Source organism: Ostrea edulis, chromosome 1 (genome assembly GCF_947568905.1).
Source record: "Ostrea edulis chromosome 1, xbOstEdul1.1, whole genome shotgun sequence".
Taxonomy (NCBI): domain Eukaryota; kingdom Metazoa; phylum Mollusca; class Bivalvia; order Ostreida; family Ostreidae; genus Ostrea; species Ostrea edulis.
In genome coordinates this window covers 75332513-75350095 of record NC_079164.1, presented here as the reverse complement: position 1 = coordinate 75350095, position 17583 = coordinate 75332513, and the positions used below count along the sequence as shown (strand labels likewise).

Below are 17583 nucleotides of genomic sequence, written 5' to 3'. Positions count from 1 at the left end.
AAAATAATGAACCACTACAGAAAGTATTACATATAACCAAATTACACATGTAAATCCCCACCCCCCACCCCCACCCCGAAAATAACTATAGCAAACATTTACCTCAATATATAGGATATATCTATTTCTAATGAATATATATGCTACTCAAAATTTGATAAGGATCACTAGGTTATATGTGTGTAATTTACCGCTAACATAACAAAAGACATAAATTTGACTCAGAAATTCATGAACGGCATGAACCTTTATCGATACGGAATGCTTGAAATCTGATAACAACACCAAAACGCATTTAATCATTACAAAAAGTTAACAGCAAACCAAAGAAAGAATTACACAGTTTTTGGGGATAGTCCATCATTACACTTAGTCGATGAAGTGTCAATACCGGGTATGGCCTCCCTTTGCATCAATGACGGCTTGACAACGTCGAGCCATGCTGTCAATAAGCACCCGGATGTTTCCAATGGGAAGGTTCTTCCACGAGGCCGTTTCCGAGCTCTGCCAAAGTCGTGGGTTGTGCTCTACAGCGCGAAAGGGCAACCTGCAGCATGTTCCATACATGCTCAATCGGGTTCAAGTCCGGCGAGCGCACTGGCCAGTCCATACGGACAATTGTCTCCTGCTGAAGGTACTGCTCCACCACCCTGGCGCGATAAGGACGGGCGTTATCATCCATCAGGATGAACTCAGGGCCAACAGCACCAGAGTAGGGTCTGACGTAAACATCTAGGATCTTATCCCGGTACCGCACCCCCGTCATTGTTCCTCTCTCCAGGACATGAAGATCTGTTCTTCCATCCCTGCTGATTCCACCCCAGACCATGATGGAACCACCACCATAACGGTCATGTTCACTGATGTTGGCATCATGGAAACGTTCACGTTGTCGTCGCCACACTCGGTGCCTCCTGTCTGTAAAGTCCAAACCATACCTGGAGTCATCGGTGAACAGAACTTGAACCCAATCGTTCTGTGTCCAAGTGACATGATCTTCAGCCCAGTCCAATCGCTCCCGCCGGTGTCGAACAGTCAGAGGGACTCGAACACATGCCCTTCTCGAGTTGAGACCTGCATTGTGAAGCCGATTCCGTATCGTCCGAGTGGACATATTCACCCCCGAGGCGTTCAGGAGGTCGTTACGTAGGCTGGTTGCTGTCCAGAAGGGATGGCGTCGTGCCTGAAGAGCCACAAAATGGTCTTGGCGTTGGGTTGTCGACCTCTGACGACCACCCCTATGTCGGTGTGCTGCTGTACCAAGTTTGCTGTCGGTTCCAGGCCCTGTTTACAACGCTCTGGCTGACGTTTAGTGCATTTGCAACGTCACGTTGTGAATAGCCAGCGTCAAGCATTCCAATATATCTGCCCAGTTGTTCTGTCGTCAGGCGACGCCTTACACGTTGAGGGCGAATTGTGTTGATAAACGTAGTGTAAACACTCAAGTGAGTTTGAAATTTTAGAAAGAATCAGACACCGATGCCTGAGTGAAAATAGTGCAATGGTAGCAAAAGCATAAACTGTGATGAGAAACGCATTTCCCATGGCATGAAATGCACGTGCAAGTTTGTTGAAGACGTTTTTGATTTCACTTGGACACAATATATTGCCAGTTATGCAGTTGTTAATTTTTTAAACAGAAAAATATCTATGATCCTTATCAAATTTTGAGTAGTATATATATAAGTGCATTGTAGGAACATAGGGGAGGGTGAGAGGCTAAGGGAGTAAATACCAACCGGAAATGCGGACGGGGGTGATGGGAGGACTGCTTACACCCCCTGTAGAACTTCTCTAGTTGCAAACGTATTGGCTCTGTCTTTCCTTTGGATCAAATTAACAAAAACGAGAGAGGGTGTTGTGCAAAATGGGTAAGACAAATTCTTCGTACAAATGGGACCAATGCATTCAGCCTCGACTTGGAAAGAACCTTACTCTAACAGGCAATGAAAACAACACGGTAGGCGACAGTTTACGGGTTATAAAACATCCCTACGTGGCAAGATGGGATATCGCCAGCTCCGACGATTTACCCACACTAATCAGCTACCATCCATCTCAAGCCGGTTAGCCTACGGTCAGTAAAGTGATGACCCGCCCTTTCTGTCTACTCCTGTGTGTAATCAGTGTATGGATATCGAGGAAAGCCAAAGCCTCGCATCAGGCAAAATAAAATAGAAATGTGGTTTCAAGAAAAATCAAAGCACAACCGACCAGTTAATAAGACTTGAAACCATTGTACATTTTCAAAAATTTGCAATTTTGAAAAAATCAGTACAATCTGGACTGTATGGAAAAATATTTTTGATTAATGCCTTTCCACTCTTTACTTGGTACTGTCAACCTTGATATGCTATTATAACTAAACTATGTGTGTGAATGTATGTATGAATGTTATTATCAGATACTAAAATTTGCAACAACAAAAAAAAAAAAGAAGACTTGAAACCTATATTCGAGATGCTTATGTTAACAAAGAGCGTGTTGTCTCTATATTTTTTGATTTAGAAAAAGCATACGATACCACATGGAAATACGGTATCTTCAAAGATAAAATCACACTATTTAGTATAAAAATAAAAAAAAGTCTTGCTAATGTTCTTAAAAACGACTTTCATGGAAGTCTATATGTCGATGACTTTGTTCTCTGCTATAAATTTAAAAACATGAATTCCATTGAGCGAACACTACATTTATGTCTAAACAATACCTAAAATTGGGCTGATGGAAATAGTTTTAAATTTTCCAGAACTAAAACTGCCTGCATGCATTTCTGTTCTAAACCAAAACACCACGATGCTTCGCAATTAAAGTTGTAAAAGAAGTTAAATTGTTGAGTGTCATTTTTAATAAACTTTTTAAAATTTCTCATATAGCAATGCTCAGAAAAATGTACAAAAGCTGTTGCAAACACAGATGGGGAGCAGATCAAAATACTCTTCTACATCTGTATCGCTCTCTAAACCGGTCTAAACTGGAATGTGGCTGTATAGTATATGGAGCGGTAAGAACCCCTCGATACAATCTACCATCAAGAACTTCGACTGTGCACAGGAGTTTTCCGAACCTCTCCTGTAGATAGTTTGTATGTTGAGGCCAACGAACCATCTCTCGATCTACGTAGAATAAAACTTACATTTAGGGGCATTACAACATATTGTTAAATTAAAAGCTAACATTGACAATCCCGCATTTAACTGCGTTTTGCATCTGTAATTTGAAGATTTATATCAAAATACAAGATGGGCATAAAATAAATTGCTCTACGAGTTAAATTTTTTTACATGATTCTAACTTAACTTTGGATATCGTAAAACCCTCACCACGTTCTGAAATATCACCATGGAAATTACTAAAACTCAAAGTAGACACATCACTTTTTGAATATAAAGAAATCTGAAACAAGTTCCGTTGTTTTCAAGCAAAAATCAATCCAAACATTCTACAATTTATATTCATACAGATGGTTCAAAAGACCAAAACAAAGTCGCTGCTGCTGCAGTAATCACAGACGAACTATTTTTTCTATGCATGACTTACGAATGAAGCAACAAATTATACTGCCAAAGCAAAGGGTATTCAGCTTGCGTTTGAGTACATTAAAATTTCTAATGACAAACATTTTACTATATTCTCAGACTCCAATACCTGTCAACAGTCTATAAAGAACATGGATATTGATCATCCATACATTTTAGATATTCGAAAAATGGCTATATAGTACATGTAGATCTTCCCCCACGGAAATGTGGCTATATAGTAGGATTTTCCCCCTTTTACAGCCAGATGACCCCCACGGAAAACCTACTATATAGTAGATTTTCCCCCTTCTTTTCATTCCGGTTACGTTTACGGCGCACCATTCCCATACATATTCTTTCCATTTTGAAATTAATCCTTTTCTGGCTATTCATTTCTTTTATATCCTAAATGGATAGTTAATTTCCGAATTCCCTTGATTGAGATTTTTGGAATATATATTAATTCAGCAAACATCGTTTCATTCAGTCGAATGTTATGTAAAACAATCATATACGTATTTAGAATGTAAAATCAGAATAGTTCGTGCTTTTAAAACAGCACCTATTTAGGCAACTCGGAATTTGTTAATTAAAGGGATAAGTAATTAATGTTCGAGGAATCAAAATTGTCTCTCTCCAATTGATAAACACAAACACTTTTCATACAGATAGTGGAGTAAACTTAAATTGTACAATTCTGTTGGTTTGCTACCCCTGATTCCAAATTCCCGCTACTAAGGAATCAACTCGTTCTCTTGCTAGACGTGATTCTTTACACCTCATTAGGAGGAAGTAGGTTTTGTTTTTGTTTTCAATTGAATTAGATGTTTTTGAGAGGAAACTTTCCCCCCAACTGTTCTCGGGACATTGGTGGATTAATAGATGTGAATATGTTATCGATATAATCGTAATTATTCCAGGCGGTGCAACTCAGTCCCAGTTGTACTGTCAGTACTTTGATTTATACATATTCGTTTACATAATTTCTCCATAGATGGATTTATTTTGAATCTGACAGATGGACGTCATCATATTTCATTCCTATACGAAGAATAATCTGGAAAAGTTTTGATTTTTAGTATTCATTCCTAAAACGTTTTTAGCTCGCTCAATTGAGCTTTTCTGATTACCTCTTGTCCGTCGTCTGTCTGTCTGTAACCTTTCCACAATTTCGACTTCTTCTCAAGAACCACTGGACCAATTTCAACCAAACTTGGCACAAAGCTACCTGGGGTAATGATGACTCAAGGCTATTTAAATGAAGGGCCACAATAACAGCAAAATAGTAAAAATGCATTGACGACTTTTCGAGAGCTTCTTCTCCAAAACCACTGGGCCAATTTCAACCAAACTTGGCACAAAGCATTCTTAGATTAAATCTGTTTAAATGAAGGGTTATAGGGCCTCTAAAGGGGGATATGATAATCAAATAATGAATTTTGTGTTGTTACCTTTGAATTTTTTTTTCTGAATCAAAGTACTAGTATAATGATAGTTTTGCTCAAGCTTGTTTATTGCTAGGACCTGCTGCTCAGGTGAGCAATGTTGCTTATGGGCCTCTCGTTACTTTTTAAGTTTCATATAACAATTTTATAAAATTGTTGGATAGAATTATTCAAGTGTTAAAACTGCGGTCCTGCAGATACATTCATGTGCGTTTCTCTCTGATTTGTGGATTTTATTTTGTTAATATTCTTTTACAAATAAAATGAAAAAGCGACTATTCTTGAATGTTTCAAACTCATTTCTAGAATGCAACTGGAAATCCTATAAATATTCATCTAAAGCTGAATATAAGAGATTCACTAATTTCCTCCCTATTTTGTCTCCATGTAAAATGCTAATACCTTGCTACTTCAGGAGCCGTTTTTGGAACATAAATTTATAATAAACATTTTTAGGTCACCTGGGTCACTCTGGTGACCTATTGCTATTGGTCTGCGTCAGTCGTCGTCTCTTGTCCATCGTCCGACCAGTGTTAACAACTTCTCAAAACCTACTGCACCAATCTTTACCCAATTTGATATGTAACATCTGCAGGAGAAGGGAACCAGAAAATGTAAATTTCATGACCCACCATTCCAATGGGCCTTAATGTTGGGGTAAAAACTGTAAAATTTATGCAATTCTTTAAAAATCTTCTCTACTCCTAGGCATGTAGCAGCCTAACTGAATATATAGTAATGATAAGCCAGGAAGTCTCTACCAAAATTGTAAATTTCATGACCCCCGGGGCAGGGGTTCCTGTGTTAGGGCATGCCCATAAAAGTCATATAGTGACAATTCCTTCAAAAATCTTCTCAACTACTAGGCAAATAACAAACAAACTGAGCATTTAGTAATGATGGGCAAGGAAACCTCTAACAAAATTTTAAATTTCATGATATACAATGTAATAAAATTGTTTATTTTGTAAAACAAGTTGCAGGGTTTCAGGATGGGGGAGGGGGGATAAAATGGTCAAAGAGAGTTAATGTTTATAATGCTTAAAACCTTATGTCTAGTTCTTTTGATGTTATATGAAAACTAGATAAATAAAAAGATGAAAGATGAGGGGATCAAGATGCTGCCTACCCGAGTAATACTTTTGGGGAAAGACTTTGCTGGAGGGGCGTGGTGGTGTCTGAAATTCCGTCAATTAATCTGCCAAAATATTTTGAGATATTGAACACTGAATGCTTTTGTAAAGAGGTTACATAATGCAGTCTACCAAATGTTTCAATTGTAAAGGCTTTGGGGGGTTGTGCATATAAGAGCCTTTCAGACAGGTCACTGATACATTGTAAGTGGGCTTACTCTTTGTTTTCCACAAAATGTTTTTTATGAATTGATATAAAATTTCGCATGTTTTATACTTTCTAAGTAATACCGTTATCTACACCTCTAAAATGTAACTCTATGAAAATACATGCTATCGGCAACATACACTCTTCGATACTCAGATCTATACAATATCAATATTTGTTGTACAAAGCCTGATTGACTTTCCATAATCTGTTTTCTAAAATCAAAACCAAAAACGTAAGGGGGAAACCCTACTATGGGGAAAGATCTACTATATAGTAGACTTTCACCCTAGTGGGAAAGGCTACTATATAGCCATTTTTCCGGGGGTAAAGCTACTATGGGGGAAAGGGCTGCTAAACAACACCGGTACTATCTTCTAACTAAACAAGGTAAAATAGATGAGTTCTGCTGGATTCTAGTCACACTGGTATCCCTGAAAACACCAAAGAAGACAAAGCGACAAAAATGCACTTCAAGATAATATTGCACACTTTGAAATTCAAATATTTCATAATACTATATGTAAATTCCGTTTGGCAAATCTATTGGGATTTCTATGATAACATATTCAAAACAAAGTACACAAGCCGTTAACATCGTAATGAAATCCCAGGACAAAGTGATTATTTCAAGAATACGCATTGGACATTAAAAAGTTGACTCATTCTTACCTACTAAACAGAGAACTTCAGCCTGAATATATAGCTTGTGACTGTCAATTAACTATAAATAACATTCTTTTAGAATTTAGTGATTTTACGCCCATACGGAATAAACTTTCTAATAGTGTGCAATTAATGCAAGAACTTTTTACATATATTGACAATCATGTTATTATACAATATTTACAAGACTGCGATTTTTACAGAAAAATTTGAAGACCGGTCTTTATAATACAACTGTAAACCCCTGGCAATCACTGCTGAGTTGTCTTTTCTTGATCCATTTCCTCAACAATCACAAAATTTACATACACAAGCTTTTAGATTACAGCGTACTAAAAGGTAATGTACATAAGGCCAAAATAAAAAAAAATATGTATGTTACCGATTTCTCAACTCTACCTAGCATTTGCTGTCGACCCTAGATATTTTATTGACGATGTATATGAATAGAATAAAAATCCAGAATTTTCAAACTGGATTTTTTTTTGTCTTTTTACATTTCAGTTTCTCTGATACACATTTTAACTACATACTATTGATCTTCAAAATGTGTGAAAAGTATTAGTAATGTATCGGTATATAGACCTGTATTAAAGGCGTATCAAATACTAAGATTTCAAATAAAATGTTTTGATAAATTAAAATGTTTAACCATACCTACTCTACCTATTTTTTGGGAAGTGAAATAGGAAACACACATACATTAAGATATAAATAGAGCTGCCCTTTCGGGACTAATACCCCCCGCGGGGCACACGTATATAATGGATAAAAACCAGACTTCCTGAGATCAAACCAGAAGTTGTTTCTAGTATATTTCTGGTTTAAAATTGCTAGCGTACGACACCCCCCTCCCGCCAACAGAAAATGGAAATATTCTCCTTATTCACTATATATCGAAATGTAAGGTACATAATTGTTATTTCACTTTAATAAAAGATGTATGTAAAAGATTTTATTCAAACCTTTTGGACAATTCATTTTTTAAACTAAAAAGAGTATATTTTAAAAATTCATGATGAGGTTTGATTTAAACGTTGTAAATACATTATATTCTTTAGACCATTGACATATAGCAAGACTACATCGACCAAACGTTGGGTGTTGATTGGGTAGTTGGTGTAAGCTTAATGTTGGTCTATTGTTATGAATTTTTGACTTGGAATATAACATCGAAGTGTTGGACCTGTAATGTGGGCCAAAGTAGGTCCAACATAGTGTTTAACATGAAATTGGTCACTTAGTGTTGGACCAATGATATCGGGCCATCATTGGTCCAACGTATATGTTGAAATGAAACATGGTCACTTAGTGTTGCGCAAACATCGGTCCAACAAATTTAATGATGCAAGAAATAATAAAAAAAAAAACAGCTTGCATCATAATTGAGTTAGAAACCTTATTATAAGCATACATGATATCAGTAGGAGTCCAACACTAAATAAAGATCGATCTTTTAATCGGAAATTACATGTACTAACACTAGGCTATGTCTAAGATAATGTAGTATTTCTAAACGGAAACATCTTTCAAATTAGTGTAGAATTTTAAAAAAAAATCCGTCGTTCCGCTAATTTTCTATAATCTTACACATGTTTACAGGAATTTTTTGTGTCAATTCCCAGGGACGCTTTCTATCTGAACTGCCTTTACGAGCACATCAATCTAAATTCATTTGCCTATAGGTCTATACAGAGACACTTTATAGTAGAAATCGGTATCCTTGAATTGGTAGTAGTCGATTAAAACAAAATGAATGATATAGTTCATAAACTTCTTAAAAGTAGCGATGTTAAATCTGCGTCATTCAAAGAAAAGTCGGCTATTCAAATTTTCCTATAAAAAGTTGTGTACTATATCTCCTTCCACAACCATATACACACCTGTTACGAGAATCGGGAGACTGGAATAGCTCGAAGGAATCTTAAAATTGGGTTATAATATAAAGTGTTACTGAAGGAATCTTAAAATTGGGTTATAATATAAAGTGTTACTGAAGGAATCTTAAAATTGGGTTATAATATAAAGTGTTACTGAAGGAATCTTAAAATTGGGTTATAATATAAAGTGTTACTGAAGGAATCTTAAAATTGGGTTATAATATAAAGTGTAATGTAGAATTACACATGAATCTTATAGTTGGATTATTTATACCTGTAGAAATACAAACTGTAAATTCCATATGGAAGGACGTATTTTCAACAAGGAGAAAACAGAATAGAACCCAGACATCTATAATAAAGTATACAAGGAAATTTCCGAATACGTTAAAACTCAACAACCAACAGAAACGCAAACAGCAATAGTCCGCCCCCCCCCCCCCCCTTCTTACAAAAAAGTGTGTCTGTTTTGTTTTCAGTTTCTTAGTACCATAAAGGTCTCTCTCTCACAGTATGGTACCAAGGTTTTTGTTATAGCATCGAATTTATATATACATGTATATATATATATATTTTAAAACTAACTAAATAGACCCTAAACTATGAAATAAAATCCAAAAAAATAAATCATGATAATTATTGAAACATTAAGGGTAAGTGAGAACTGTGTGCATGGTGATCGTATATTGTTTAACGCCCCTTTCGAAAATATTTCACTCATATGGAGACGCCACCATTGCCGGGGAAGGGCTGCAAAATTTAGGCCTTTGCTCGGCGCTTACGGCTTTTGAGGGATGTATCTTCATTGTGTCACACCTGCTGTGACACGGAGCCTCGGTTTTTACGGTCTCATTCGAAGGACAGCCCCATTTAATCGGCTCTTACAACAAGTAAGGGGTTCTGAGAACCTATTCTAACCTGGTTCCCCACAGAACTGTACCAGGTGATTCTTCCCGCTAATTACTGCATACACACATGCGATAATAACCATGTACTGTTGCAGTTGACACTAAATACTGTTTATATATGCACCGTTCATATGTTATCTATATGTGCAATTGAATATTAGTTACAAAATGAACTTTAGAATATCAACAACAAAAAACCACATCCGAGGTACCGAGTAGCGAATTCGAAATCATTTTTAAATGGAGCAGGCCCCTGTGTTCCGATGGACTCTGTGCTTTAACCAATCAAATGATTTTTTTAAAAGTTGTATAATCCAGCTTCTAGACCTTTCCAACGACAAATCCTACGATCATTTTTGATTCCAGATATGTGCAAGTCGGTAGTTTCAAAAGCATTTGTTATTTCAAATTCTAGTGACACACACACACACACCACACACACACACACACACACACACACACACACACACAAAAACAAAATATATGTTCACTTATGTGATTATAACTACATACACTGAAAAATTGTTGTTTTAAAAAAAAAAATCAAAAGAATTCTGAATAATGAATTCAGCTAAATGAAATTAATCTTACCATTTATACCATCCAATATAAACGCAATACTGCATCGCGAGGAAATCGCTAAAGTTATAAATAGCGAGATGAACTTAATTTTTTCACAGCCTCTCTCGCAGAATGACTCCCTCAGTTTAATGCTCTCGTGGATGAAGCAGGACTATTTGTTCGCCCTCAAACCGGACTTGAGGAAAGATTAACCTTAGTGTCCGCATTTACCATTCTATTGTTATCAAGTACAGATGACCGAATACCTGTGATGCTTGGTCAGTACTGACAGTACACACGCCATTAAGTTAATCAACTTCCATTAGTCATTTAATAATATCACAATATCATTATGTTATTGGTCCTCAAATTCAAAATGTCTGATATCATGTATTATAGATTGCAAATTAACCCCCTCTCTCTTTCTTTTTCTTTCTTTCTTACTCTCTCTCGATAAAAACATCCTATAATACAAATTCAGATAAACCATGGCCCAAGGGCACAATACGGAATCAAATACATGGGAATGCGTGGGGAGAAAATTTGAAAATCTCCTTCGAAATACAACAGGGCCGAGGTCAACTAATACCTGACCAAGTAACAACGTCACGAGCAGACCGAATAAAAAGTCAAAATTGCTTTATTGAATAATAGAGAATTTTACAACATCTTTTAATTCCTTCAAAAAATAAAACCGTGTGCATTATATTCATAGCACATTATAAGTAATAACAATGTTATACTACAATAGTCCACATCTAGAAATTGTGACAGAAATAAAATGAATTCTCAATTAATTGTGTTTCACTATAATTATTATTAGTAATTTTCGGTAAAGCCATAAATGGCATTGCATTCAACTTACTGATACTTGCCAGTGGCGTAGCTTCCATTGAGGCAACCGAGGCAGCTGCCTCGGTAAAAAAAAACAAAAAAAACCCACCTTTTACGTTGTTAAAATATCGATAGCTTCTGGGGGGGGGGGGGGGGGGGGGGGCAGCTGCCTCGGTAAAAAAAAAAACAACCCCACCTTTTACGTTGTTAAAATATCGATAGCTTCTGGGGGGGGGGGGGGGGGGGGGGGCTGCGCCCCCATACCCCCTGCCTCGGTAATATTCGAACCCAAGCTACGCCTATGCTTGCTTGAAAGCTCGCAATTTGATTGGTGAATACAGTGGCGGATTTAAGGGGGGTCTTTCAAAAACTTTTTTCTCCAGAATAACAAGGCCATGTTAATAATACAGCTATTGAAGCACCCCTATGCTGTGTGGATTCGCGTTTGGTTACGTCAGTACCACGTGATGCTATGGTGGATTCATAACATGAGGTCAAAATATTTCTTGGAAATGTAATGAGGTGAAAATCTTTTTAAAATCTCAACAGGGCCAAGGAAACCCGGGTGAGCGTTGTGGCCAATGTGCCTCCTGTGATTTGGAATTTTTTTTAGATAATACTATTACATTGCATATATACAGTGTATATTATAGGATTAAACATTCTTTTTGAAGAATTTACCGATGTGTAAACTCTGGGTATTTTACTCACAAACTGAATAAAAGTGAAGCACTTCTATGTTAAGCTTGTGAGTAAAATGTCCAGAGTTTACACATCGATAAATTCTTCAAAAAGAATGTTTGATTCTTATAATTCCAATTCGTTCCCTATATTATCAATTTCAAAAATTTGAATAGTTTCCTCGCACTATGTTATTTGTTTTCAGGCGCGTATGTATACATAGCGTTTTTGGATTTATTGATGTGTAAATTCTCGTTTAGATTTATTTTTGTCCAATCAAAACAATTGTAATAAATAACATTGGAATTATAGGCCTATATACAAACAATATATTCACTTTCATCTAACCTACATGTATTTATAATGTAAATGTTATAAATAAATATCGGTTGTAGTTGATGAGCAGCTCAGAGCTGTACCAGGGGCGGATCCATAAAGTTTTGAAAGGAGGGGTTCTATTATTAATTTTGGTTTTCAAAGGGGGTGTCCACCGTCAGAATGCGCTATTTAACCTTCATTTCGCAAGTTTTTCAGACGAAAGTGTGTGTGTGGGGGGGGGGGGGGGAACTCCAGAACTCCCTTTTGATCCGCCACTGTTTACGAATTAAGACAATATAAAGGAACTTGGACTTGAAAAAAATCTTTCAGCCAAAATGCAGGTGTCATCAAATTTTAACAGCCAATTGTTACACAGCACGACGTCGGGTAAGTATAAAAGGACCGAGCGGGTGAGTGCGTGTACTTCCAGGCGACAGGTATCATCGACATCACATCACAGGAGGAAATCATGGAGTTTTTGAAAGTCCTCGTGATTTTGCTCGTAGTTTTGCACGGTAAGACTTTTTCATGGAAAGACTTTTTGTATGAACATTTCCATTGTGAATAATAATGATATTTGAAATGTATTTCCGAGCTCTAGTGAAATAGATTATACCATTCGAACACGCACAAAATCTTAAAAATGGAGTGAACGTATGCTAGTGAATTTTAATAACATACAGATTATTTGTGTTCACGTAATGTTGCACAGGTTCGCTATCGAAGCCAGTGAGTTCTGAGGATGAACTACGTGTCATCGTCGGAAAACTAGAGAGACTCGCAGCAAGCTTAAGACAGTATGTAGTTGATGGAAGTAGGCCCGGGTATTCCATGAGGGGTATCGGACAACAGAGTGGGTCTACGCCAGAATTCCCTACCCCCGGTACCAGACCACTCGGACCTTGGGTGCTCGATAACGATGAACTTGACCCCTCCTCTCCAACATACAAATGGTTCCACAAAATGTTCGGAAAGTTTCTGAGACCATACTTCCACAGTTTCCCAAGTGGACCATATAAATGTAAGTATATTATTTGAAATAACCAGGTTGGCATGGAATACTTTCAAATGGTGAGGATTCAATACATTTCAACATTTCATTGACATCCCCTGAATTTTCAGCGGAGATGCCGTTAACGCCACGTAATGTTGTTACAATGCTGAATGCGTGGTATAACGACGCTGACCAAATGATGCTCAAAGAACAGACTTTTGTTAACGTTGCCAGAGAGCTCTTGGATGCCCATTTCCAGTGTGCAACGACGAGAGTCAACCAAATAATTTTCTGTGAGTATATCTATAGAGAATTGATATTTGACTTAAACCGAAATATATTCTCTAAAAAATTTGGTAGCTGTAATTTGTAAAGTGCATGATACGCGAACGAAATAAAGGATCAATGTACCTCTAAATGGCTTTCATACTATGAGAGAGGAAAATATATTGCAACATTTTCAACATTTCATCGAGAAAAAAAATTAACAAGTTAATGAATTATGAATATTGGATGCAAATGTGCAAGAACTTTAGAAATTTCTCAGTCGGACACCAATCGTTTGACAACCAAGTCCACAATACAATGACAAAACCTTGGCATTTCAAAACGATGCACATCAATGGAATACAAAATTTGAAAGTTTTATTTTTCAACCCCGATTAAAAAATCTTAGTTTTGAATATAAACATTTTATTACATCTTTTTTTAATTCCTTAATTATATCGGCGTTTAAATAAACTCATACGTAGTGGTAAATTGTTTTTATGGAATGTTGAAATGATTTTGTCATCGTTATGTAATTAAAAAAATTGTTCTATAAGAACTTTCATATACATTGAAATTTTATCCAGATGTGTTCAAGGACCAAGTACGTACCATGACAGAGGATGACTGGAAAATGAACACTCGCGTGAGAAACGTTTTGGAGAACTGGATAACGGACAAGGCCGTTGTGGACGACGTCACCCAGAAAATCGCTATGGCAGCGCACGGGGACATGGAGCACATTGAATATTTCCAACTCGATGGTATTTGTAATCCTTTGCTAATTACATGTAGATACTGTATACAGGTATTGTTAGGTAAGCGTGGTTTTAACATTCATATTGTTACAATGTTTCAGATATCATGGAATTCCTTGCAAAAATGAAAATGCTCATGTGGAGAGCTGAGCAGGATAACTGGACACCAGTCATGTTCGATGAGAAACTGAATCTACTTTTGACGGACAATGCCTTCGTATTTCAATGTCCGAGTGTGCATGATCTATGGGAATTCCACCAAAAAGTTGTTAGCCGTTTGCAAGAGAGGTAACACTGAAAGCTAAAATTGTGCTATTAACGTTTTTCGTCCTTTTACAAATTTCTGTTGCTAGATATGATTCACTAGTAAGACCAGCTTCCGGTTGGAGTTTTTCAAAATTAACTGAAAATAGCTTAAATTTGAAACAGGTTATCTGAAATCAAACCCTTTGCTGAGACGGAGGCTTGGCTGAAGAAAATCCTACCCACATACACGGCTACAGACGCCACTCCCACCATTACTGCCATCCTCCAAGTGTACACGGACTTCATCAAGTCAGCCATTTTGCTACTCGAACAAATAGAGAACCACGTAACCAGCGAAAATACGGCCGACATCACGAATTTCATGTCGCAATTCCTCGGTAAGGATTTGCATAGCACTGAATATACATAATTGTATTGTTTACAATCGGTTATAAACTTTAGCAGTCTTGTGAAATAACAAACGTGTAACTTCATGATTATACATGACAATTGCAGCACCACGTCAGCTCCAGTATTTGCAGTCCATCTTTGAATTCCTCAATTCAGGGGATAACCGCGACATGATGGGAATGGAACAGATGAACGAAAATACCGATAACGGACGTTCAAAGTATAGATGCAGCGAATTCAATGGGAAATGTAGATGAAACCGACGCCTGGACCGTATGGTGCATGGGATATCGACATGAGATGTCCAAACCGTGTGAAAGGGACTATTCCTTACAGAAATCAGACCCTTTTAGTGCTTTCAAAAACTTCTTTGCTTTGAACAATAAAATATACAGAAAGATACTGTTTCTTGGAATTTGCAACTTTGATATTTTGCCATGTAGTCTAGTAATCTCATAACAGATGGCCCAGATGTTCTCATATACATGTATTGATCTTTTCCACTTATACAAGAATTTCTACTTTTGTTTGGGCAAAATGATACGTGTTTTGGTGCCAACAATCCTTTTAAAGTTGTAGACAATTTGTCCAGAACCTGGCCTGGAGGTTATAAAACTTTTTTGAGCACGTTTTCATACTAAAACTCGTTTTCTAAATTGTTACTTTTATAAAAGATGGTTGAGCTTGGCGAACAATAAGCCTATTCATGATTGGGCACCGCATTGATGCTACCCGTAGTTACAATAGATACAGTCTTTAAACGTATTTTGAATTAAAAACAAATACATGGATATTTAATCAATCATCAGAATTTGTTTCACAGGCAGCATCATGTATTATATCGGGCATTAAGCGGTTTTAACGCGCATAATTACACGATGCCTGGTACCAAATGACACTGCATATATGCTCACAACATCCAACAGCTCGTGCTCCGCATTTCCTATGACATTAACTGAAGATTTGTGTTCCCGCCTCTTGGTCCGGTTTTAGAGTTACATAACGCACATTTGCTGTAAGATTTCCCAGCAAATACAAAGGGGACAGAAACAGACACTTGATTTGTACTAAACTATAGTTCACTGTGCCTTTTAGACAGTTTGCACTGGTTGCATATTTGACCTCTCTCCTAACTTAAAAACATTGTTGAAATTGTTTTCTTTAACTTTCCTCTACGTTGTTTACATAAACAACATCCATACTTCACAGGATGTTTACATTTATTCACTAGCTGCATGTTGGAATCAATTACTTGTGATCGTCATTAAGACTGCATGCTATGCGTAAAACTTAGCATACAATGCCACAGACAAATAATTATGGGAAGTCTAATAATTCATAAGAAAAAATAGGTAGGAAAATTTGGTATTCGAACCACAAATATGCAATCTGGGCCTGTTCAAAATCTGTGAAACTGCCGCTATACTACCTTGGCTATCCATCCCATGAAGATGTTCCGAATTTCAAGCTATCTAAAGTCACCCGTCGTGGACATAGAAATTTTTGTAGTAGGGTGTATGTAGCTTTATTCATTAGGGCTTTCCACCTTTCTGTGGAAAGTCCTATTGTTATTGTTCTGTTTATTATTTTCCTGCCGTCCAAAAAAATGTTCGTCTTAAGACTTATCGAAAAACTTTATAGTCCATCATGTAGTATTTCTTGAGAAACGAATACAGTTCACCCAACGTAATTGAACTTTGACCCCTTACGGAGTTATTGGACCTTTCGCAGAAATCATTGTTATCGCTTCTACTTTTTAACCGTAAATGATAGGAAGATGGAACCTTTTCTAAAGCATAGAGGGTAATTAGTAGAAGCGAAGAATTTCAAATGAAGGGATTCGGTGTCCCCTATAGGGAGTTAATGCCTCTTTATGTTTTGCGATTTATTCGTAAAACATGTCAAACTTCAGAACGGTTTGTCGTAGAGACATGGGACCAACTGGAATAGGATACATGGACTTTGACCTTGAAAATGAGGTCAAGGTCAAAGTCATCAGAAAAGAGGAAAAAAATAACACTTTTTATACTCTCTTTCCTGCTTAAGATAGTGTTGAAATTTTATATGGGTAAGTATTGACTTCTTAATTGGTTTTGATAGTATGCATTATAACTTTGAACTTTGACCTTTCTGTGAATTTCGGAGACTCGCGTTAAAAACCTTGTTATCGCTACTCCTACTTAACGGAAAGTCGTAGAGACATGAAACCTTCGCTAATGAATTCACAGTAAAACCCTCTTGCAAAGAAAAAATAATCAATGGGATACGAAACCCCTTAAGCATAGTTATTGTCCCTGAAAGTTTCCAATATCATTATCTAAGCTTATAACTTTTATATTAATATAGATAGAGACATGGGACCACTTCCATTGAGACCGATGACCTTTGACTTTTAAAATGAGGTCAAGGTCAAAAGTCAAGGTCATCATCAAAATTGTTTTTTTTTTCATTTTCAAGGTCTTTCATAGTATTTTTTGCATTGAGAAGCTAACCGAAAGGAACCGAAAACCGCTAAACAAAGTTGTTGCCCCTGAATGTCTTGATTAACAATTTTTAAGCTTATAGCTTTTATATTAATGTAGATAGAGACATGGGATAATTTGCATGAAGATCGATGACCTTTGACCTTCAAAATGAGGTCAAGGTCAAAGGTCATCGTGAAAACTATTATTTTTATTTTCAAGGTCGTTTTGAGTTTCTAACATCATCTTAAATATTCTTAAATATCTCTTTTTAAATAATCGTAGGTGGA

General features: G+C 36.7%; 1 protein-coding gene across 1 annotated transcript; it reads left to right on the top strand.

Annotated features, from left to right (window-relative positions):
* Positions 1-12553: 12553 nt before the first annotated feature.
* LOC125681307 (uncharacterized) lies at positions 12554-15229 on the top strand. Its single transcript, XM_048921335.2, has 7 exons — positions 12554-12670; positions 12868-13176; positions 13278-13442; positions 14004-14180; positions 14276-14462; positions 14604-14818; positions 14937-15229. The coding sequence occupies exons 1-7, from the start codon at positions 12625-12627 to the stop codon at positions 15086-15088; spliced, it is 1251 nt and encodes a 416-aa protein (XP_048777292.2). The 5' UTR covers positions 12554-12624; the 3' UTR covers positions 15089-15229.
* Positions 15230-17583: the final 2354 nt, after the last annotated feature.